Raw genomic sequence first — 24,729 nt, forward strand, 5'->3', positions numbered from 1 at the left:
CGTGATTTTATAGCTTTATTTTGACTGACAATTAATGACATCTGTTATGCTAACAGATAAGCATGCCTGTCTGAAGAAACCATAGGCACACACACACTGTAAGACAATTCCATCATACATCATCATCACAGGGTTAGGCACTCAGACCGTTCAGGTAAAGAGGTGTGAGGTGAAATACACAGGCACTTTTACTTAGTACTGGCAGCATCCAGTCTTAAAAGGTAGTATAAAAAAAACCTCTTAATTTCAGTTGCACCTTCCTTAAGGGTACAACCTTTATGAGCAGCCTAAAAACATTAAAATGCTTCCTGCCCCATTTTCTGTGTCCTCCTCTGTCTCTATAGAGCTGTTTTATCTTTAAAAGGGGGGCTCAATAGTGGAAAAACTGACTGTACTTACCCTAGTGTAAGTGGCAGTGCCCAGTCAGCGGTGGGGTAGCTGCAGGAAGCCATCCACACATCAGCCTTTTTACTTCCTTCAGGTTCCAATCAATGCACAAATCCATCCTGCAGTGATGGCTTCAGTGAACAGGCGCATTTTTAGAAAGTCTCCTCTTCAGCCGGCAGTGCAGAGCTCAGCTGTGAGAAGTACCCTGAAACAGGACTGCTCCCTAACAACTCTGAATCCTATATGCAAGCAAAAGACATTTATTCATATAAAGTTCTGTAAAAAAATAAATTTTGGAACAGTATACTTTTATAGAGAAAAACATTTTCTACAGAGTTCCAACTGCAAGATCTTTTTTCTTTTTATGTTGTACCATCATTAAATAAGGTGGGACACCGTGTGAATTCCATTGCACTAGAAGAAATGCAAAGCATCTTTTTAATATAAAGATATACAGAGCATTCTAGACAACTACAGCTGTGTTACAGCTATGTGTTCTTTTGGATTTGGTCCAAAGAAACCTGAGTCTGTTTCCAGAGAGAACGAAAAACATTGCACAGACAGCTGATCACTTGTTTCTTGCTGAAGGACACCGAAAGATCACTCCCTGCAGCTCCCTCTGAGCCTAGTTTCCCCAGCTATCAATAGTGTCCTTTCTTGGACTCTGTTCTTCAGTATTCACCTCACAGTCGTCACGCTTCTTAGAAGAAAGTCGGTCTGTTGTCAGAGCCAAGTGACTGCTCCCAGTGGATTATCACCTCTTCTGCTCCCAAATTTCAGCCATGTTTAGGTCTAAGTTGTTAAGGCCTTTCAGAGCTTGAAGGTTTCCAGTGTAGAAAGCTACATCTGACGTAACCAGTCTGCATTGAAACGCGCACCAACGTTAGCACCTGAGCTTAGTGAATCTACCACCAATATTTAGAAAGACAACGAGAGGTTATTTATGAATCAGGCAACCAGTTACGACGACACATCTTTAAATACTTTGCTTGGATTAAGTACATTAAGTACCAGTTCAAAACTCAGTGCTCTGGAGAAGGTTTATCTTACAAGAGCCAAAGTGCACAACTCGCAATTACTGCCTGATGTAAAAGCTGGCTGTTAGGGAAGGCAGATTAAACAGCAAGTTCCAAAAATTCAGCGGGGGGTGACAGAAACACAGGCATAGTAATTCTAGTTGGAAAGCAGCACCACATAGGAATAAAAGTTGCATTTCATAGCAAAGAATTAACCAAGATTAACAGTGCTGAACTATTACTGTTGTTACAAAAACAAGCATTTTAAAGTAGGATGAGAATCAGAAAAGCACATTAAAAACGACGTCAGTGAAGGTTGCTGGAACAACAGCAAGTAAAATTCACTGTTCGATATTTTCCTTCTCAAATGGCCTTAACTACTTCTTTGGAGTTTATTCCAGAGGAAATAGCTGCTGTGAAAGAAAGAGACCTGGGGCATTCATTTCCAGCTGGAGATGAGGGACCCCTGTGATGGGAGGGTGATTGTGCTGGGAAATACAGCACTGGGGTATCAGAGGACCCTGTTCTCAGAAGGGGGCTCTTTTAGGCTCTTCAGCTGCAGGCATTGCACAAGAACGAAGGCAGCAGCACGAAGACATGACAGCACATGATTCAGGACAGATAAAACATGCCAAGAACACTCCCTGGGTGCTCCGATCTCACAGCTGGGCTGCTGTGGCCTCACTGCCATTCAGTAAGCTTGTCGGCCTCTCCTACTAAGCAACTTGGTGTTGTGCAACTACATCACAACTACAGATAAACTAATAGGAATAAGCTCATGCAAAACATGAAAGAGTCAGTTGGACAGAAACAAAAGTATTTCTCATTCCAGCAACATTTCAGAATGTTTACTAACTTCTTTCTCTGACTTCTTCAACCTAACACAATGCTTTGTTCCATGAGGGTAGGCTGGCTGAATTCAATGCCTGGCTCCCCAACCTCTTAGCAAGCTGACTGCATTCTCATAGGCACAAAAAGCACAAGTCATGTTCTTCAGTGTAAAAAAACTCCAAATGAATACCAAAACATGGAGTGTGGCTGCATTCTCCTATAAATTCTTGTATAAGACAAGGCTTTCCCGTTTAAATCACTCAGCATAAAAAAAGAAATGTGGATACTTACCCATTCTGAGGTCCTCCATCATTGACTACATTTAGATGGGCCAGCTGCCTTTTCAGATGAAGTTTGTAGCTTGCATTAATTCTTAAAAACAAGATCTAGAAGAAACAAACCAAACTGAATGAGGAGCCATGCCATTGCCTACAGACAATACACTGCAAACATCTCGACTCCCACTAACCTTCAGTCTCGTTCATGCAATTTCATGTGCTTTTCCCATCTGCCAGGCCTTCCTCCTCCTAGTCTAGCTGGCCACTACAATATACCATAGCATACAGGACAGAACACACTCTTTCTTATTTCTTACGTGTTGCACTTAAAGGACAGTTTTATTTATTTTTTCTTCCCTGTTGTCTGAAGCATCTAGAAATTGCTAGAAGAAGAGAATTCATCTTTTTCCTGCACTATAACCATTTAGAGTCTCTTTTATTTTTCCCCTCCAAGAGGAAGTGCAAAAAGCAATCTGAAGGGAACATTTAATTTAGTGTAAAAGAGAAACTACAATTCAGCACATTCAGCGATTCTACCAGTCCTTCCTGTCCTTAGATTTACAACTCTGCAGTAGCACTAACTGCAGCAAAACATGAGAAAGGCCATCTGGTACAAACTAGCTGCATAACACATTTGAAACCTCCGAAACCCACCCTCTATGAGCAGTGTGTGACAGAAGAATTCCCAACAAGGGCTGTGTGTAGGTTTTGCCAAAACTCAGAATCCCACCCCGTGCAGATAAAGCAGAAGTCTCTCTTGTTACAGAGTGCTCGTGCATTTGCAAGAGAGGTGTCACATGGATTTCAAAAGTAACACTCACCTGAGTTTGTTCCTCGGGAAGGAGATCATATATAGCTTCATGCATCTTTGCCATTTGCTTGCAGATATTTCTGAAGCATGCTGAAGGAACAGGAGCTTTCACTTCATACTGGAAATAAAAGCAAAACCGGTTATTCCTTTCTGTCCCTGTAGAGCAGTTTATACAGGAGAATTTCCAACAGCCAGTGGAAGCTCTGTGGTGCTGCTGCTGCTATCGTGAATTCCATTTAACTTAGCACAAATGGAAAGGGGCTCCTGGCACGATCTGGTGCTAGTCACTCAAGGATCATCACACAATCCATCAATCCATCTTTTAGCAATTCCTGCTTTATTTTATAAACACACTCAAACCAGCATGAAATCTGAACATTTCCACCTTCATCTCTAATCTTAGAGCACTCCACCAAAGGAATCTACTCCTCTAAGATTATTTACATCCCTACTCTGCAAACAGAAGATTGGAATGTGATTTTTGAAGTAGCTGGAAAAACTATGCCGGCAGCAAAGGCAGCACTTCAGGTGCTGATGGAGAGGCTGTGCTGGCACAGGCCTGGGTTAAACACCCACGGTCACCTTTGCTATCTCCACAGAGCCTTGCACCATTCAGAGGAAGAGCTGACTCACTGGGACTAAGAAACAGGAGGAGATGCTCGCTTGTACGCTAGTCTGAATTGTGAAACAGAACAAAGCTTGCGTGAGTGGGAGATGAAAGGGAAGAAACGAAATGGGGAGTTCTGAAAAAGCCTTTAAGGAGAAGCCAAACCAATGACTAACAGGAGAAGCAGCAGAAACAGTGCTTAGTACCCCAGGAGCCCTGCTCTCCACACAGCACGTGGGTGCCTCAAGACATTAGAATTGGGCAACCCATGACTTACAATTCACCAGTACAGTACAAAGCCGAAGGGAACTGGCAAGCTGCAGCAACGGCCCCTGTGGGACTACAGACAAACTGCTCATTGTGACAGGGTAACAGCAGCAGGAGGAAACTTGAGCCCAGCGCTGCGAGTAGCTGCCCGTTTTCATCTCCAGCTAAGGTCAACAGCAGGTAACAGCAGCGGGGATCAGACGAATGTACCGCTCTTCTTTGCTGACAGTCACACAGCAGCAAGTTGGAAGAGAAGCTAAGAACTCCACCTGGGTTTTTTCCACGAACACGCACCCTTTCAATCAGTTTGAAAAGAGGGATTTTTAGAACTGTTACACCACCCTTTCTTGTTTTAACTCCGTGCCAAAGCCAACAGAGATGCCAGGATCCGCGCAGAGCACACAGCCTCACTGCAGTGGGATGGTGTGAGCAGGGCTCCTGCCCCCTGGGGCTCAGAGAAACAAAAGTAACAAGGACCAGGCCAGCACTAACGACTGGGCTAAACTGTTCCTCTTGTTCAAAGCAGCGTGTCTCCTAGACTGTGCAATCTGGTTTTAAACCACTCTGGACATGGCACTGCCATGAAACTCACTTGCTCACCCTTTTAGATTTGCACATTTGAAAGCAGATGACCATTTTATCTGTAAGTCACCCAAAGAAGATACTGGCATGGATGCACAGTTTGCCTGTTTGCAAATTTCCCAAGTTTTTATGTTCATCACTGCCTTCAGTGCCAAGATTTCATCACCGCAGGAACAAGATGAACCGAATTATGGGAAATGTTAGGAAGGGAGGCAAACCAACACATGGTCTCCTCTTCTGTCCTCTGTGGGTAGCATTCACACGAGCCAGGCACTCTCACCCAAGCCTTTCAGACCTTTAAAATACAGGAATATTCACAGTTCTTATATCCTGCCAGCTCACAAGATGTGAACAGGCTGGAAAGATGGAAGGACAGCAGGAGATGGATACTTAATAATTACCATCAAAAACAAAAATAGTGTTACTGACGTGCTGTGGGCTAACTTGGTTAGTAATGGTAACCAAAGTTCTTGCATTTATCTTTCACTTTCAAGAGGAAGATGACAAAAAGTGATCAAAAAGCCACGTTTCTACATAGAACTGCTATTTTGTACAGGGAACAGAGCACTGTTTGCATACTTAGAAAAGGGCATAAACATCTTTTTACACGCATAAGCCCAACAGGAGCATAAGACCCATAGGAAACCACTAAGCTTTAAGAGTTTCTCCACCAAATTAGCAGGCCCAGCAGACCCCACCTAAGGGCATTCTCTTCCACAGCCCCAAGGAGTGCAGTGTTCTCTGCTTCTAGGTGAGCCAGGAACTGGATCCTGCCCAGGACAGATCAGTTCAGCTGACAGACACTTGTGAAACACTAAGAGCATTTAATGGCACAGCTATCAGCTCTGCTGCACAGCAGGACCCTCTAAGTGCAGACTTGCAGCGCCCAGGCTTGCAGCCCTAGCAATGGTTTGATCCTTCTTCGCAAAAAAACTCTCCCCCCTTGGTAGATTGTTCTGTTTCCTCAGCTGCAGGAAATGAGGTACCATCAGGAAGAGCGGGGAAGGGGAACCAGCTTTTTTGGGGAGAGGCAGGGGGCAGCAGCCTGGCCGCAGACAAGCCATTGGTGGGTAGCACTGCCCAGAGAAGCAGGGCACTTCAGTTCCTGCATGGCACAGGCAGAGCATCTGCACCAGCCTGATCACATCTGGTACAGAAGTAAAGGAACCATCTGGGGGAAGGGAGGAGGAAGCTGAATGACACCCATGTGACAAGTGTTGAGGCAGAAATGCACGATGCAACACAGCTTTGTGCATATAGAAGAATTCTAACAGCCACTGATGAAGAAAGTTTAAGATTCATTTGCAACAACCAGGCGCTACAGTGAGGCCTCCAACAGCAATTTAGAGTGTCTAATTATTTCTGTAAGTCATTACCTTGGATAACAGTTTGTCAAATAAGCTATCCATGATGGCAACGAGCTTTGCTGAGATTTCAGCTATGTGGTCGTGATAATCCTGTAATGAGAGAAAGTAGGTTTTATTTAATATCTAATGACATTCATATTTTTCAGAGCACAACTAAGAAGCAGAACTTCCTGCTTAATTGGGAAATGTCAGAAGAGTTACCTTTGTAATGTGGTCAAAGTGCCTGAGCATGCTAAACTGCTTTGGCTGCAGCCGAGCTTCAAAATGAGCCCTGATAATAGGAATGTAGTGTACGATTAGCTGTAGGCAACGTGAAGAAAGGGCTGTAAATCCAGAATTGAGAGAGGAAAAGCAATTAGTACACAAGAAGAGTCATTCTGTATAGACTGCATCTCCTTTAACATGAATAAGATAGATCTAAACACAATTTAGTGTGCTTTAAAACAATACAAGGAAGGGGGGAAGCATTTATTTCCATTGGAGGAGCCCACCCAGTGAAGAGGCCACACAAGCACCTGCCTATTCACACCCAGCTGCGGTAACATACAGAATAAGGGACCAGTTTTACAAGAGGCCTTCAGTGCCTACTTGGTATTTGGAGCCCTGAGCACACACACACACCAGAGAGATCTCAGAAGACCTGACTCAGCAGCCACCTAACCTCAGCAGCCACATTCCCAAGGCACCGATGTTTCACCCCCATATGATGTACACAAACACTGCCCTGCCAGCACCGAGCTGCCTGCAACCAGCTCCTGCCTGTGTGCCCTCAGGGTTCCCAACACCGAGCTACTCCTGAGCACACAGGGTCAGAGCCAGCAGCAGGACATGGTGGTGCCAGTGTGGTCACTGTGCTGGCCAAGCCTGGAGCCAAAAGCTGGACCCAGCTTCTCTCTGCTCATTGTGCCTGCTCCAACAACTATGGCCAGTGACCCCCCAGGGGAGCCTCTGGATCCACCCTCCTCAAGCTGACCTCTTAGCTGGTAATCATTGCACCCCAAAATACAGGAACAGGCTCTTGCCTCAACCCATTGCTAAAGGCTCTTCATTTCAGGAAACAGTTTAAAACTTGGATTGGGGGTTCCTTGAGTACAACCAGGCTTTCCTGCAGCATGAAGCTGTGCATTTAGCTCTCCCTTGCTTCTGCAGCAGCTGGAGCAGCCCAGGCAGGTAACTTTGGGCTGTCAATTCAGCTGAATAACTGCACAATCTAAAGCTCAAATCTGAGTTTGGATCCAGCACAGAAAGCCCTAAATTACCTGGCTGCATGGAGACACTCAACCACATAAAGACTTACTATTTGGTTCACAGCCACCCACAGAAATCATGTTGTGTTTTACCTACGTGTGGTTACAAGCCACAGGAGCTGTCTGTGGACACACTGTTCCAAAGCAGCACCACAGGGCAGACAGGATGGCACAGCTCAGCAAAACACAGGGGGAGGCTGGTGTCTGGCTGAGCCCTCTGCCTACACCATCCATCTGCAGACCCAAGCTCTGCACAGCACACACACATGCCAAAGTCACCAATGGAAGAGTAACTTCCCACAGTTTCCCACAGTCAGAACATTTTCATGGCAAACCTGCCAGCCTGTTGGTTTCTCTCACCTAACACAGTGGAGCTTTATAGTCAAAGCATTCTGGTAGACTGGATGGATTTTCATGCACCTCTTGCACAGGCAGTTAGCTTTTGTACATGTTTTACCCTCAAATAAGCAAGGTTTTATCACCCTGCGTTCCACACCAAGTACCACAACACAAACGTAGCTCATCCTTAACATCAACAAAAAAATCCACTGAACACTTCTTAAAATAGGCAGGAGTATAACAACTGATGCCTTAAATACAGAAACACATACCTAAATTTTTTGTAGTGATTGTTTTCAATCCAACAACTTGTAATGCACCAGCTCCAAGCACCAGCTGGCAGCTTCGAGAGTTGAAATACTATGAGACATAAAAAAGAAAAGACAACAAAAAGATACGCTGGCTGTGTATGCAGATGTATGCTCCCTTCATCAAAAGGAGAAATACTGTTAGTAAAAATATACTGTAACATTAAAAAAAAAGAATCTTAAGAGCTACAGTAGAAAGGACAAAGTAAAAATGTAATACCGGAATGGAAAACATCAGAATGAGTTTCTGGCTCCACACCTTTCACACTGCTTACCATACAGAAGAACTTGAAAGCATCAATCACTACTGCTGAGGTGGGTGAATTTGCATTACTTACACCACAGAACTTGGAAATCTAAGAAATGCCACACAGAAAATGTTCAGTCATGTCAAAAAGCGGGCGTAGAGCAACTTCAGGTATATTAGAAGACTTGTTACTTGATCTTCCTAATGTAGCTCCAAGAGAGAAATGTTATTAAATGGACACAGGCCAACAGGCTCTCTGGGACAGTAAGAGAGCTCCTCTTAGCATATTCTGTCTTAGGAATTCTGTTTCTTGGCCCAGCTCAAGACCCAAGCCACCCCAGACCGGGTTGCATGATGCAGTAGAGATGGAAAAACCATTCCTGTTGTCCCTGATCCCTGCTCCAGAGGGACAGCAGGAATTCCAGGGCTCACATCTGAACACAGCTACACTGATGGCATGGGACTGGAAGTCAGGAGGCTAAACCCACCAAGAGCTGACCCTTTTTCCTGTACCTGATGTAAGATTCACAAGTACTTGTGGCAAGGCCGCCCTCCTGCAGCTTCTCTGTGTAACACAGTGCATTTCCTTCACAGAGGAAGGAAATTTTTATTTGAGTTCCTAATCTTTTTTTTTTTGGGGGGGGGCCCCCCCCCCGTTATCACAACTCTGCTTCACAGCTCCTTATTCGCAATAACATGAGAACAAAACCCAAAATTTCAACCTTCCCTGTGTAAAAATAGGAAAGAATTTTTCTGTCTACTGCCTGAAGCTAGTGACAGAACTCAGGACTACAGAGGATGTAGTGTGAATGGAGCGGGGCCAGAAGAGCAACTCATACTTAGTGCTAACAACAGAACCAGAGCCACACGTGGTTCCTGATCTGACAGTGGCATCACCTACTCTGCTCGCTGGTAGTGGTCAGGATGTGAAGCTGTATGACATCCATTTCCTCTTTTCGCCCTGAAAAGCAGGACCTTTTCTTGTGCCTCCTGGTGGACTTTGGAAGTACATCCACTGAGCTAAAGACAGACATCCTACACAGCCTCAGCCCTCTGAGGTATTTAGCTCAGGTTAGAGCAACACCTCCTCCTTGTGACTGTTCGGAGGAAAGTATTTCTCCATTCTGGCACTGTGGCTGCAAACCTTCTCGTCTGTGCCAGCTTAACTCCAGTGATGATGGCTGTGTTTCTGTTCACTCACAGTGTCACTTCACTCTGGTTACAGCCACAGCCAAGTTTAATCGTCCAGCAACCACTTCACAGTTTGCAATCACTGAGTACTCTTGCTACCTTCAAAGCCTGCTAGCTTTGACAGTTGTCAAATAAACAGTAGTGACCCGCAAGGACACCTTTGAGTGGCCCTTATTTTGTCCAAAGCATAAAGAAATGTGCTTTTGTTTTTGCTAGCTGCCTTTGTCACCTCTCAGATGGTCATCTTATTGTCACAGAGTTAGGAATTACAACAACTAAACTGCACATCATGTTTGGGTACCAAGCAACAAAACATGAATCGTTTATCTTGAGCAATAACAAGAAATGGAAGGGAGAAAGAAGTAACACAGATGCAAATGTGCTTAAGCCTGAGGCAGTTGCTGCTGTTCTGCCTGCCTGCACAAAGGTGCTGCAAGTCCTGTGCGAAGCAGCAGATTTAGTAAAAAGAGGAACATTCCCAGTCCCAGACTGACTGGATTCCACTTGAATGGCATTTAAGAGGGAAGGTTTGTGGATGAACACAAATGATGACCACAGGAAGCATTTCTGTGTCTGGTTATTCAGATATGGGCCACCAACAGAAGGATACTATTTAAAGGCCCATCTCCCCGGGTCCGTTTCCATCTCTTTCAGCCCGTTTTATGTAAAATATACTTGCAGCCATTGCAAACACTAGAAGATGGGATCTCAGACCATCCCTGGTGAACGAGAAGAACAACAGCCTTCTGGACACAGCAAATTGCACCGTCAGTGCCCTTACCTTAAAGGCCTACCTCATGGCACAGTAACAAATGCAATCGTTTCTAGATCATTTCCATCCTTTTCACCAAGTTGTAAAAGCACGTGAAACGTTAGAGTAAGACATGTTCACTGCCCTGAATACTCTAATCTGGCACAGACAGCACATTTGGACTCATACCTTCAGTAAATCAGACAGGCGGGTGAGCATGTCGGTGGTGATGGAAGGAATGTTATCCACGCACTGGCAGTACTCCAGGATTATTCTTATTAACAGCAATACTGTCCTACAAGAGAGGAAACAGCCAAATACGTTATCTCTGTGCACAGATGAAGTCAAAAAACAACAAACAGGCCAGTCAGACTGACAGAAAGCCACCTAATGCTGGAAATGATAGCGTTGAATGTGCCCCGAACTAATCTGAGGTACAGGTGGAACAAAAAAAAGATATATAAAGAATACCTGTTTCAGTGGGAAATGTGTAGAAAAAGTACTTAACATACAGGTAAGAAAGCTTCTGGTGTTCATTAGGCATAACTTTTTCATCTCCAGAAATAATTACTGTGGAACTAGAAGTCTCCATGCAGATGTCATCTGGGGAAAATCTAAAGCTCCTCTCTTATAATATTGTTTAACTGGCCAACTTTGAGCAAGCACAAAAAAAGCATAGCCTATAGAAAACAATAACCACTGAAAAGGATGCAGTGGGTACTGAGGAGCCAAAAAGAGATCAATCGCTGCAAATAAACACCTGGAGAATCCTGGGGGAACATCTAGGCTTTTTCTGGTGAATGCATTTGATTAAATACAATGAAATTGTACGTAACAGTGTGCAGAACAGCATGTTGCACCAATGGGAATTGGTTCACAGAGCTAAAAATAAAGCTTCAAATTAGCAGAGATTAACTATCAAATACACAGCCTAGTGAGCAACTTCATCCTTTGAAGCACGTTCAAACACTCCTTCCTACTTGACCTGAAATTCTCTTTCTGGCACTGAAGTTCTGAGCCACCAGCTTCTGTTTCTCATTGAACAATGGCACATCATCACAAAGCAACTCACGAAATGAGAGCTGGTCCAAGACTTTATGTAGATCAGTACTTTTCCATTGAAGTTTGGGGTAAATTATGTCAGGACTCTGGAAAGTGAGATCTTCCAGGTTTTACTCCCTTCTGAAAAAACCAAACGCTCCCAGGCATATTTAACACTTAAGCCTCTCTGTCTTTGGAAACACAGAATGCTTCTGAATGAAAGAAATATGGGAGTGCCACATATTTTAAAATATCACTGATATAGCCAGCTAGCTGCAAGAAAGTACTTTCAAACCAAAGCAATCAGGCTACAAAGAAATATGGATTGCAGCTTCTGAGAAAGCCTTATCTTCTATTTTTTATTCTGAGTAAAATAAGGAATCAATCTGTACAGGACTTGTGTATTTTGCCAGAGACAACCCATATTGTGAGAAATAAAAACATCATGCTATAACAATAAATCTATATTTTCATGAACAAGTATTTTCATGAGAAAATTGCAAAAAAATCAAATAAAACCGTAAATTTCAGTCCAGTCTTTCAGAGAAAAAACAGTGTTTTAATAATACAGAAGAGCTTGTGATGCTTTAAAACTGTTCAGGAACTAAAAGGAAACTAATCTGTGAAAGGAAAGGTTTTCTTTCTATTTAAATAAGGTTGCTAGAGCTATTAGTATTCATCACAGTTCTACCCCAAAACACTTGCCAACTAATCCACTGGTAAGGGAAAAGTGCCTCTTACCCAACTGTTGCATATTTTTGTCCTTCAACAATAAGGAATTCAGTTGGCTTCCTTTCTTCAGCACCTAAAGATTTTAGCAATAAAGGAAAAGGATGAGTTGACCTAAGAACTAGTACAAAAAAATGCTAGTTTCTAGAAATCAGGCATTCCCTTGCTCAAGTTTGAAACCAGTGAATCAATCTTTGGAATACTGATCCATGTTAAAAACTGTGTCACTCATTACAATTAATAAGCAACCTCACTGGTCATATCTATTGGAATACAGATGGGATTTTACATCAGAAATCCTCCAAAGTCATTACAGATTTAGAAACTTCAAATACAACATGTTAGAAACACATGAAAAAAAAGCAGAAAAAGCTACAAGGTTTTCTACTGTAGATTCTCCAGTGATTTGCTATGTATATTAATATTTTAGCTTCAAACCACTTTTTCCCTCAGGCTTCACAGCAGAAGCTCTTACTGATGCAGCGTTTCATGCTAAATTTGATGCTCTCAGTTTCCTATCTTCTTGAAGAAAGCTGCAAGAACTTCTTTAGGAGGAATGGCTGCCAAGCACTGGAGTAGTGTTCCATGATTTGTGTATTGCCTAGTGCCTTCCATCCCTTCTGCACTCCTTTTGAGGGGCAGACAGGGCTTCTGCCTCATGCCATCACTGTATTCTCACTCTGCCATCTTCCTTCCCCTCTGGGTATGCTTTCTCCCCTTTCCTACTGTTCACAGACATTTATCGCTGCAATAGCAGATGAGAATCCCCACCAGGTAAGAATACATTATGCATTCCCACACTGCATGTGGGGAAACAAAGCACGAGGAGAAAAAAGTGACTTGTCTGAGGTCAAACAAGGTAAATGTTCTGTGACAAGGTAAATAATTGAACGTACATAAGTTTCCACTTCCACGAGCAGCCATCCAGAAGGCTGTCTTTCACTTGAACAACTGGCAGAGGAAGCAGTGGAAAGGTGCAAAGCACTTCATAACACAAAGGGAGCTGAACACATGCACATGCTCCTTGTTCATCGCAGCACTTCAGTGAAAGAGTAAATTTATGCATGGACTGCAAGCCTTTACACTGGGAATACTACTGGGAACATGGCTCCCTTCCTGTGCTAACACTTAAGTGGGTATTCAAATGGAAAAATAAACTTTTAAAGTCAGCCCAAGTTTCGACACCGCTAACACACAAAAAAGTGTCAGTTTCCTTCCTTCTGATGTCCCCCCCAGTCGTGATACAGAAACAAGCACAGAGCAGAATACGTCCATCAACATTCAGCAGCACCATCTGCAGCTCACCAGTTTAGATTCTGCTAAAGGTAGAACTGCAAAATACCTGTTGGTTTTTTTTCAGGGAGAGAAATTCTGCCATCTGACACAGAATCAACAAGATCCTGAAACTCGGCAGGAACTTCAGCTTGCTTCCAGCGCTCGTTGTCCAAGAGCAGGCTTAAAAAAAAACAGACAAAAAGAAAGGACAAAGACAAAAGAAAGGAGGATGAGAATACAAAATACCTTGACTGGACACCTCCCTTGCCTGTAGTGCTGCTCAATCAAACCTACAGTAACATAAAAAGAGCCAGTGGCCCAAAGTGTTACATCATCAATCCTTATTAGAAAGAGGTGCCCAATGCTTGGTAGTAGCAAACCAGAAAACCACCCTTTTGGCCTCGAGATCTTACAGCCTGTTCATTCAAACTATCACAGAGTGCAGACGATCCCAGCAAGGAATAAAAGTCCTTATAAGATCAATGCCACTGAAACAATGTCAAAACAACATGGAAATACTGGAACTTTGGATGCTTTTGATGAATGAGAACAAAAGGACTTTGTATGTGTTACTGGGAAGACTGTTTCCCAGTATGGGTTGGATTTTTGTGGTGTGGGGGTTGTTTTTTTTCTTTTTTTTTTTCTTGGAGGTTCTTCCCTTCCCAACTAACTCCTGAGATAGAGACCCCATCCTCCAACACCACTTTTGAGTTCTTCCTGTAGCTATAGGCTGTTCTTATTTACTTAACCATTGAACAATCCAGTTTAAAGAAACTGTACTGAACATTGTAAAAGCCTAAAACAATTGAAAAGAATTGTGTTTCAAAATGGCTGTTCAGCCTGCCCCTCCTAAGTACAAAGTTCTGAGTGATCCAGGCAATGAAAATTTGTGTTTTCATATGAAAGATCTGTGTTTTCCTGGTGCAGAACTGAAATTATGCATGTAAGAACATGAAGGTCTTCTACACAGAGATACCTTAGCTTTGTCTTCCTCTCCTCATGGAACCTATTCACAAATTTATTGGCTTGACTTTGAAGTGCTCCTCGCAAGGACATACTTTTTCTGCCACAGATCTGCTCAGTATCTAAGATAAAGCCTTCCATCAAGCGAGAAAGAGCGACAAACTCATTGGAATTCAGCTTCTCTAGGAAGCCACCCTGTATGCAAAGAAACCCACTGTAAGGAGACATAACACCACAAAAATTCAGAGAAGACAAGAGTCAACTAGTCAGCACATCTGAGGGCTAGCAGTATTTTAAAGGCACGTTCTTTTATCCTACATGGGACAGAGTAGGGAGACTGCAGTATAAACAGCTGTCTTGTCATAGATTATGCATTCTCTTCACGGAACTTCAAAGGCAACAAGTCAGAATATTAAAAAGAAAAAGAAAAGTACCGAAACTCACGCTACTTTACAACAATGTGATACATTAAAGCTTGGGCTCTGGGCAGTAATTAACATCAAGTGACTGACCGTGGAAACAATTACTTAATACCAATTGAGAAAGCGATCTCAGGAGTCTTACTCATTAAGCCAGTAACTTGTAGTAACACCTCACAGAGGATGAGACTCCACCAGAAGCCTGATCCAAGCACCTTACCTTTGCTCTTGCCATGAGGAACTTGACTGAACGATCATGGCAGATATCAGAAGCATTATACAACAACTCTTGAATGTTATTTGCCAGCCTGCCCAGTTCCAGTTCAGTCAACTTCATGTCATCGCTGATCCTACAAATGACAGAACCATTTGCTTGAGCATCAATTCATAGAAAACGGTGTTTCTGCTCACAATTCCAAGGAAGAAAGAGCTTTGCAGCAGCTGTCAGACATAGTCAGTTAATCACCAAAGCCACTCTGTACAGATGGGACCATCTAAACTGCTGTCAATGCCACGTCAGTCCCTGTGACAAGCAAATATGAAACGAAACTGTCCTTATATTTCAATGTCCTAATTACTGTTACTTAAAGAAGAAACCACACAACCATTGCTAATACAATAAATACTGATGTTTATTGACATAAACATCACCTAGCTCCCATTTGAGTATCACAAACGTATGATGGATAAACACGGTATTTTAGTACCAAAGCAGATGTAAGATCTATCATAAATGCTCTGTGCTCTCATGACTGTAGTTTATCAACCATCATTCTGCTACCTTCTTACCCTTCAGTCTCCTAAGTCTTTCCTTTTAAAAATAACTTTGTGGCTTGTCCTGTGAAACAAGCACATAAGCACAGCTCTGCCCTTCACCTAACCAGCTAAGATAACAATCTTCTGGTCTCGCCTGGCTGCTAGCACTGACAGCATGAGATGAGGGAGAAAACCTGGGACACAACAGCACATCAACTGGGCTAGCAGTACCCTGATTGTATAATGAATTACCCTTCTCCAAACGTGGAGCAGAGGTACAAAGGAAAACAAAGAAGGGGTGAAGCAAGTCCATTTCTGAACAAAATTTCACAATCAGCCTTTGGAATGCTTTTGTTGCTTGAGAACTCCATCTGTGTGGTTTATTTTTAGCTAACCTCTCCAGACTGGCTGGGATCCTGCTCCCTCCTCCTTCCTCTCTCCTCACTCTAACCCCATGAACTCATCTCCACATTGCGTTTTCCTCCCAACATAGGATGAGTGTTGGGACATGCAACAGCCTGAATCCACTTCAGTTGCAACAAATTTAATTCAAATTCCTTGTGATTTGGAGGAGGAAGGTCCCCAGCAAAAGTGAACACAGGGATAGACGCTTGAGTACCAACCAGCAGGAGCGAGCAGGCAGCTTGCTGCCTCACCCTGCTGAATGACAGAAGAGGTGGTATTTCAACTCTGCCTCATAAAACTATATCTAGACATGCTGGGTTTTGAAGTGGCTCACAGCTGAATCCCACACATTCTTTCAAAAAGGTAGCTGATGACAGCCATAAATAAGAAATGCCCAGAACTTTGTCAAGAATATTACAGCTGTGCAGTCAAGCACACCACGGAGCAGCACTGCCTATGTTACCGAAGTCTTGAGGTGTACAAGTTGACCACGAGCAGCTGATTTTCTCTAGAATTCATCAAGATGCATGCCATGAAATCATCTTTAAAAGAGAATAGAAAAAGTAGCCACAGTAAATGTGTGCAGGGAACTGAGATGCCTCAGTCAACTGAGGCCAAGACAAGCAATTAGTCTTCTTTCATGTAGGGTAGACTTCCATCTCCCCTGCTCTCTACAGAAGTAGGCTCCTTAGCAGAGCTGACAGGAGAAGGGTGTATATATATATGTATATATATATACACCACATGTAGAGAGGTGAAAACAAAGCTAACTGAACAAATTTGAGTTGTTACTGTGGCACTCTGTATGGATGACAGTGGTGGAGAGCCATTTCATTTACCTAGAAAAGCACACTCTTCCAACGTAACTTTTGTAGCACACAACCCCCAGCTCCCAACACCCTGCTCCTGACAGCTGAGGCAGGTACTGCATGTACTCACATCATCTCCACTCCCGGAGTAACAGACGACGTTGGCTCCTTGCTGGACGAAGAGTCTGTAGTGCATTCTGGTTCAGAGACTGAATCACTGCTACAGGGCTCGCTGTTGGGAGAAGTGTTTCTCTGAGAGGTAGTGTCAGCTGCTACAAGTGGGAGGTCCCCCTCGCCGAAGGCGTCGCTTATAAACATGCCTTCGTGTGTCAGGTAAGCCACTTCTGTGTCCAAGGGGCTGTCTTTCACAGAGTTCTTTTGCAAGGTGTCCTCCAGGTCTCTGGTTCTTTGGTTCTTGTCTAGAACCAAGAGAACCACGCTACGGATAGTATTTAACGTTGCCTAGAATCAAATATAACTTTTATTACAAAAAAAGACCCAAAACCCTGTACCATACGCCTGCACTGGGAGAAGATTTTCTCTTACCCACAGAAATCTGACTAAATCCCGGCTTTATTTTCTACTGTGCAATTAGCATTCAAAGGCAGACCCATCGTCTTCGATGGTAACCTATATCAGATGTTTCTGAGAACAGTGAAAGAAACCTCATTTGGAGCAATCTAACACATACAAAAGTCCTGTCCTAATCCCCAGCAGCCCGAAATGGATGTAATCAGGCTACAAGAGGTATTATCTCCTTCCCAGTGCTCTCTTTGTTAGCACTAATCATTTTTAGCCTGGATGGTGATATTCACATATCCCTCTTTCAATCAAGTTTGAATTCTATAATCAAAAAGAACACCTAAAAACTTCAAATGGAAAGTAACTTCATTCTGTCTCGTGTCTGAACCAGCTACATTAAAATCTTGGCAAATTAAAGCCTTACCTTTATTCTCTTGAGGAAGATAGTAAACTTAGAAAAAATATCCTTCAATAAATCAAACCACTGAGGAAAATTCATCATTCTTATCTGGTCTGCAAGCCTAAAAAAAAAGAGCAGTATTTGGTAAACTGCAAGTATTTATTAATCATGCTGATGACTGGCATATCAAAAACAAAAGCAAGCTCTAAATGGGAACTGTAATTGTAAGGAAAACTGTGCAGACTTATCTAGCAAGACAACAGACATCGCCTGAAAAACTGTCCTGACTAAACACAGTGTATGCAAGTGGAATGGAGAAGGAGGCACAGAAAGACAGATCATGCTAGAAAAACAAAAGCCTCACTTAAGCTTTTCTAGGGCATAATGCTCTTTTCCCAGAAATAAGTGTGTGTTACCATAAAGGGGAAGATGGGGAGTTAATAACATTTTTACAAAAATGAGACAACAAGAAAAAACAAAAATACTTTGCAAGTATTGCAACAGCTGTGTTATTAAGTTCATTTTGCTGCACTGCAATGAGATCACTTTTATTAAAGTCAGCTGTTTGTAGCAGAGAGCAGAAAATTCATTCACTGAACATAAGCTAAACTCCGTAACAAAGAGTTAGGATCCAACTGCAGAATGGTAAACACTGAAAATAGTGAACAAATAAATCTTCAACGCTTAAAAGTGATGCTGTGCCCAGTCTCTCAGTCTCAGCACGAACACCATGCAGATTCTGCTGCTCACTTTGCATTTGCAACTGCTCTGGCTTTATTATCTCAGGGTAGCCCTTTGCTGATCCAAATGGGTCATGGAGCTGCAGGCTGGTGGGACCCTCTGGAGCTGGGACCTCTGAAGATCCCATGTCCAACCTCTGCTTTCTCTTGTGCCTGCTGCCCCTCACCCTTCTGTACACCTCCACAAAGAGCCTGGCTTTGTCTCCACCTTTGCCCTATCTCTCCCATGGTGCAGCTACAGGCACCTCACCCCTCAGCTTACCACTCCCCAGGATTGCCCAGCTCTTTCAGCCATTAAATCTCAATGCCTTTCTTGCACTGGGGAGTCCGAAGCTGAGCACGAGAACAAGATGCAGCCTCGAAATAGAGAAGGATTATTTTCCTCGACTTGCTAGCTATGCTAATACAGCCCAAGCTGCAGCTACAAGGACACTCCATGTCCACGGCTGATCTTTCACCTACCAGAAGCCCCAAGTCCTGCCATACAAAGCTGCCCCAAGTCAGCTGGCCTCTGCCTCTCATCTTGTGAGGGGCTGCCCCCTCCTGGCTGCAGGACACGGCGTTTGCCTCCGCTGGGCTTTGTGAGGTTCCTCCTGTCGGCCATTTCTTACCTGCTGGCACTGTCTGATCTCTGCCCAGGTAGCTCTGTTCTCATTCACATGCAATGTACTGAAACTACCAACACATTTTAACACAAACAGGGAACACCTTCACACAGTTAAGAATTGTATGCCTAGGCACAGTCGTTCAGGCTGCATGCAGGGAGATTCAGAGAGAATTTCAATGTTTATTTCAAAAGCAAGTTAAATTTAAAGGAACGATTTCTAACATTAGAGACTGAATGAGAAGAGGAACATATGCAGTTTTTCAAAGAGGTGGACAGGAGCAGAGGTGAAACAAAAGACAATCCTTGATGATATGGAAATTGATACAAAATTAGAATGGGTAATTTATGTGTGCTAAAAGCATCCATCTCCTATCCCCCACCCACCATTTAAGAAAAACAACATAACTAGCTGTATACTTACTTAACAACCACTTCTGTATCTATTTCTTCTATCTGCGATACCGTATTAACCACACACTGTCAAATTTAAAGGGGAAAAACAACAACAAAAAAAGATCTTAGCTTCTTTCTAACTGCTGCTGTGTTTCATAGCATGCACAGTAATCCTCATATTAAATAAGGAAAAAGAAAAACAAAGCAAAGGCATATTTGTATCATTTGATAACTTTTTTTTTCTCTAAGGAATAAAGCCAAACCAAACAAACCCCCCCCTCCCCCTCCCAAGACAGCTGGCTGCAAAATACCAGGGGTCTCTATTCCTAGATTTCTTCATGCTTACTGCTACACTGCAACCTTTCCTCAAAGGACTCTGAGATACCACTGTCAGCCAGTGCATATGGAACTGGCCAGCTTCTTCAGGTCTCCAGAATAATGGATTTTTGCTCCAAATGCATCTTTTGTCTTACAGTGATTTGTTTACCCATCTCATTTCGCACTACTCTCTGTTGTGCCCACAGTATAGACTGACTCCATTTAGAGTGCAGCAGGGTTTTTCCTCCAGGCATCAGTCAATAACCTGATGAAAGGAGTCAGCAGCCATGGACTCCTCTTCCTTCAAGTGAACACAGCCCGAGTGGTGACTGAGTGCTGGCAGCCATCTCAAGCTACATGGATTTTACTTGCATTTTGAACAATGGTGCTCAGTACAGAAGCTTCTTACAAACGCACTTTGCTCTTGAACTAAGCAGTGTGCTCAGTGCTTACAAAACTCTGCTCTTCCATCTGTATGGCAACAAGGAGCTACTGAAGTACTGACCAAAACAGGCCAGCAATGCGCTCTAACAGCAAATGCATTTGGGACACAGGAGGGAAATGGCTTCTTCTGTTATGGAAAAATATCTTTGTAAGTTCAGACTAGATGATCTCCAGAGGTTCCCCTCCCAACACCTATCATTCTGTGACAACAGGACTCTGATCCTGTCCACTTTTCTTATTTAACAGGAAGTTACACTGGAAATTGGAAATCCCTTCCAGTACTTGAAGGGAGCATATATACAAGAGAGGGAACGACTATTTACATGGGCTGACAGTGATGGGACAAGGGGGAATGGTTTTAAACTGAGACAGAGGAGGTTCAGGTTAGATATTAAGAGGAAGTTTTTCACACAGAGGGTGGTGATGCACTGGAACAGGCTGCCCAAGGAGGTTGTGGATGCCCCATCCCTGGAGGCATTCAAGGCCAGGCTGGATGTGGCTCTGGGCAGCCTGGTCTGCTGGTTGGTGACCCTGAACATAGCAGGGTGTTGAAACCAGATGATCGTTGCGGTCCTTTTCAACCCAGGCCATTCTATGATTCTATGCTGAAATTGATTAAACTTGGGTCTATTATTGAGCAGAGGTGTCAGCTGAGAAATCACAACATAAAGGACAAATATTTCTAGAAGACTGGAAAAAATACTTCATGACTGTAAGCAAGCTAGAAAACAGTGTTACTTGTCTGTTACCTGACTAAGCAGAACTCAAGGGAAAAAAAGTCTCCTTGTGACTTTTGATATAGGTAAGTGAAAAAACAATGGAGACTGATGCACAGATAACACAGCTTTATCCTGGTCTTACCCATTCATGCACATTGTGCTTTTAGGCCCAGAACAGCTGTGCACAGAAGGGGCAGGCCCTTATTTGTGGGGCTTATGACAAACTGTAGCATTTGGGAAAGCTGTGTGCTAAAAGATTAAACAAATAAAGCTGAAGTCAATGAATTCAGAACAGTGGTAATCATACAGAGAAAGCTGTGATCTCCTGCCATTCTTGGGCTGCCTACTCCTTGCAGAAAGTCTTCTCTGCAAACTGACCTGTGTGCTTCAGGAAGCCCTTAGTGCCTGCAGGCTCCCTAAACGTGAGACCATCAGCCAGCAAAAAACTTCAGAGCAGTCCTTACCCACTTCAACACACAAACATTTTTAAGAGGTCGAGGCAACCTTGTCAGATAAGTCAAAAACTTTGGGCTTACCTGTTTTATTATATTCTTTGCAGTAATAATCATTTCATCTCCATATATTTCATAAAAATTTAGCTTCCTTTGCTTTAAAAGTCCAAATACTAGTGATACAAGTCTCTCCTGTCAAGAAAAAGAAATACACTAAAAATATCAAGGGGAGAACAAGAAACTGTGCAGTAATTAGATAGAGTTCATGAATCAAACATACGGAGGACAGAATTTACCTCAGTCCAGTGCCTCGAGACTAACACCATGACTGAACAGTTCTAAGCTTCCTGTAGTAATAACAGCTAAAGGAGTTCCTCCCAGCCTCTTTCATTCCCGTTGTGCTCATACAAATGTTTGTAAGCACAATTGGATTTCCTAAGCTTAACATTTCCTTGCCCAGAGCAAGAACGGCACTGCAGACAACTGCACCAGCACAAGTGAGACGTGACACACTGCTGCATGGAAGTGGGAAGAAATGGTAGGGCAGAAATGGGAGTATTTCAACACGACTGCCATGCACCACATGTCACAAAATCCACCCGTTATACAGGACTAAACAGTTCATGGGAGCTAGCAATTACTGCAGAACAGTGCAAGCACTCCAAAACCACTACAATAGCTTCATTTTCAAGACCTTCAAAGGAATACATCCTTCAAATGAAGCATGCATTCGGGGCAGTCATATGCTTGATATAAGCACCCAAGAGTGCACAGGAAGACAGAAGAACAGCACACACAACCCTCACCACAAAAAAGTGAATTTTTATGCCCAAGCAGCTATAAGGGTCCACATTCTTTTCCACCTGTGTGTTGAAGTTCATCAAGTGCCCAAAAACTCAATATACATTTAAAATAGAAGCAATCATATTTAAAAAATAAAGTAGTACTGGATCATGTTTCCATATGGTTAGTTACAATTATTTAATTAGACCGAGTACAGAAAGGTGTGGGGGGAATTTAGATGAGAAATTACATGAAATCGCAATGTTGCTACTGAATCAATTAGTCGGTGCTAATTAAGGATGTTGCAGATGCAGACATACCCATCAGACAGTTTATTTCAATAAGAGACATACCTCTTCTAGAATTTGGCAATCATCTTCTAGGGGTCTATTTAAATCATTGCGAGCGTACGTTGAAAACTCTGCAATCATCATTTTATCTATCAGCTTTTCCAGTTCACAGAGCTGTGAGCCAAGGTGCCTAAGGAAAACAGCCATTGAGATGTAAGCTAAATAATCAACCTGAAAATGAATCATTAGTTCACAGTTGAAGAAAATAACCACGCAGCAGGTAATTTCCATGCAATCATCAATGCTAGCTTAATGGGAGGCGTGAGTCTTCTGGTTCTTAGAGCAGCTGTAACCATGCATTTTTCAGAGGCAACATCACCTTGCAGTAAAAACACACAGACATGAATATTAATGGCAGCTTAAAAATGGAAGCCAGACTTCTTTGGAAGGTGCTGAGTGCCCTCTCTTCCCAGTGAAATGAAGCAGAACCAAGAATATCCCATGTTTGTCTGTACCTAGTGCATCAGTTTCTTCCATTTCAAGTATTCAAACTTCTGATACGGTCATAGGAGATTTACTCCACATGGCCGAGATACAGGGATAGCTTTACATGACAGAATGGCTGTCAGAAACACAGGTGAATTTTCAAATTTGCCACTTTGATATCACTCTAAATTAATTTTTTCCCCCCATATATTACAGATTTTAAACCACATTTTGCAGACTGCTTGCATATGAAGCCACAAGGCAGCTCCTCACATCAGAAACGTTGAAGTTGAGCAGCAAGAGAGATTTGCAGTAAAATTCAGAGTTGGAACCTCAGAGGTGCCAAACACTCGTGGCTTTCCATGTTCAACTGACAGCTACACTCACCAAGTATCTGTAGAAACCAGGCTGCTTAAAATAATCATTTTTTCCAATGAGAATGAAGAGAAGCTGCAGTGTTTTAGATAAACCCAGCTACAATGCAGGGAATTCCTGACTTTACAGAGGCAGGTTGAAGCTGCATTGCTCACTGACGTTACTTTACTGCTGGCTTTTAGGTAAGCACAAAGATGCTCTTTGGTAAATTATATGTCTAACTGTGATTAATGCCATTAAAACCCAATGGCATAACCTCAGAGGTATGGAAACATTCAATGAGAATTGGACAGTTACAGCTGGACTACAATTTGTGGACAACAGGCTGGCCATGAGCCAGCAGTGCGCCCTTGTGGCCAAGAAGGCCAATGGTATAATGCGGTCAGCAGGGCGAGAGAGGTGATTCCCTCCCTCTGCTCTAACCCAAGGTCACATCTGGAATACTGTGTCCACTTCTGAGCTCCCCAGCTCAAAAAAGACAGGGATCACCTAGAAGGAGTGCAGCAGAGGGCCACAAAGATGATACAGGGCCTGGAGCATCTCCTGTATGAAGAAAGGCTGAGACACCTGAGGCTGTTCAGCCTGGGGAAAAGAAGACTGAGAGGAGATCTGACTAATGATTACACATACCTAAAGGGAGGAGGGAGGCAAAAGGATGAGGCCAGGCCCTTCTCACTGGTGTGCAGAGATAGGACAAGGAGCAATGACCTAAAACTTGAACATAGGAAGTTCCGTACAAACATGTGAAGGAAGTTGCTCATGATGAGGGTGATGGAGCACTGGAACAGGCTGCCCAGAGAAATTGTGGAGTCTCCTCTGGAAATACTCAAGACCTACCTGGATGCCTACCTGTGCAACCTATCGTAGGGAACTGCTTTAGCAATATGACTCAGTTTAAAGACATCCACCTTTTCATTGCATGTTATTTCTCCAGCTGTGCAATCCACAGAGGCCACCGTAAGACGTGGCAGCAACCACACTGAGGCAGTTAGATAGAGCTCTGCATCTCTGGTGGGGGTGAGTAGTGAAGTTACTTACCTTTCTGAATAGCTACCAGCCAAGGCAAAGGGGACATTTCCAACTCACATTGCTACTTTCTGAATATATATATATATTTTTTAACCTCTACCAAACCAACCAAGTAGGCACTGTTCACAGAAATCCTTTTTTACAAGCCTGCAACTATGCTCCACACCCGACTATGATTTCATAACAACAGCACAGTCTTGGAGCACCAAGTGTACTCTCAGCTGACACTGCACATAACTCAGGTTACTCAATTGCGAAACAAAACGAATTCTGATTGAGGTTACAAGTTAGCAGAAGTACACTCAGTATCAGCAATGTAAGTACAAACATGACTCAACTGGATTCATTAGCCTTTAAAAAATAGTTTTGTTTTGTTTTTTTTTTTGCCAGATTATTTTTCCTGAGTTCTCTTCTACTTAAAATTTGGTTCTTTTTCTGAACCAGCCAGAATGACTGCTACAGGAGGTGCTCGTCAGCACAGAATATCCATGGTACAGTTGTGGAGCAATAACCATGTTTTTATTACAAAACTAGAACCCCGGATT

The 24,729-nt window shown here is 43.1% G+C and overlaps 1 protein-coding gene across 4 annotated transcripts in view; it reads right to left on the reverse strand.

The window, feature by feature from the left end:
* Window positions 1-2: 2 nt before the first annotated feature.
* The window catches only part of VPS54 (VPS54 subunit of GARP complex), a 44,500-nt gene continuing 19,773 nt past the window's right edge, over window positions 3-24,729 (reverse strand). For all 4 annotated transcript variants that reach the window (XM_042820045.1, XM_042820063.1, XM_042820055.1 and 1 more), the window contains 16 exons: window positions 22,358-22,484; window positions 21,306-21,413; window positions 19,317-19,372; window positions 17,573-17,669; window positions 16,757-17,088; window positions 14,877-15,006; window positions 14,251-14,432; window positions 13,342-13,454; window positions 12,012-12,075; window positions 10,419-10,524; window positions 8,005-8,092; window positions 6,348-6,469; window positions 6,156-6,236; window positions 3,334-3,441; window positions 2,526-2,620; window positions 3-1,247 (listed from right to left, as the gene is read on the reverse strand). In XM_042820045.1, the coding sequence (XP_042675979.1) occupies window positions 1,142-1,247; window positions 2,526-2,620; window positions 3,334-3,441; window positions 6,156-6,236; window positions 6,348-6,469; window positions 8,005-8,092; window positions 10,419-10,524; window positions 12,012-12,075; window positions 13,342-13,454; window positions 14,251-14,432; window positions 14,877-15,006; window positions 16,757-17,088; window positions 17,573-17,669; window positions 19,317-19,372; window positions 21,306-21,413; window positions 22,358-22,484 (1,915 nt within the window). In that variant the 3' untranslated portion in view covers window positions 3-1,141. The remainder of the gene's footprint in view (window positions 1,248-2,525; window positions 2,621-3,333; window positions 3,442-6,155; window positions 6,237-6,347; window positions 6,470-8,004; window positions 8,093-10,418; window positions 10,525-12,011; window positions 12,076-13,341; window positions 13,455-14,250; window positions 14,433-14,876; window positions 15,007-16,756; window positions 17,089-17,572; window positions 17,670-19,316; window positions 19,373-21,305; window positions 21,414-22,357; window positions 22,485-24,729) is intronic.

Source organism: Centrocercus urophasianus, unplaced genomic scaffold (assembly GCF_019232065.1).
Source record: "Centrocercus urophasianus isolate 14NV4802_14NV808 unplaced genomic scaffold, USGS_Curo_1.0 seq_10, whole genome shotgun sequence".
In the NCBI taxonomy this organism is placed as follows: Eukaryota; Metazoa; Chordata; class Aves; order Galliformes; family Phasianidae; genus Centrocercus; species Centrocercus urophasianus.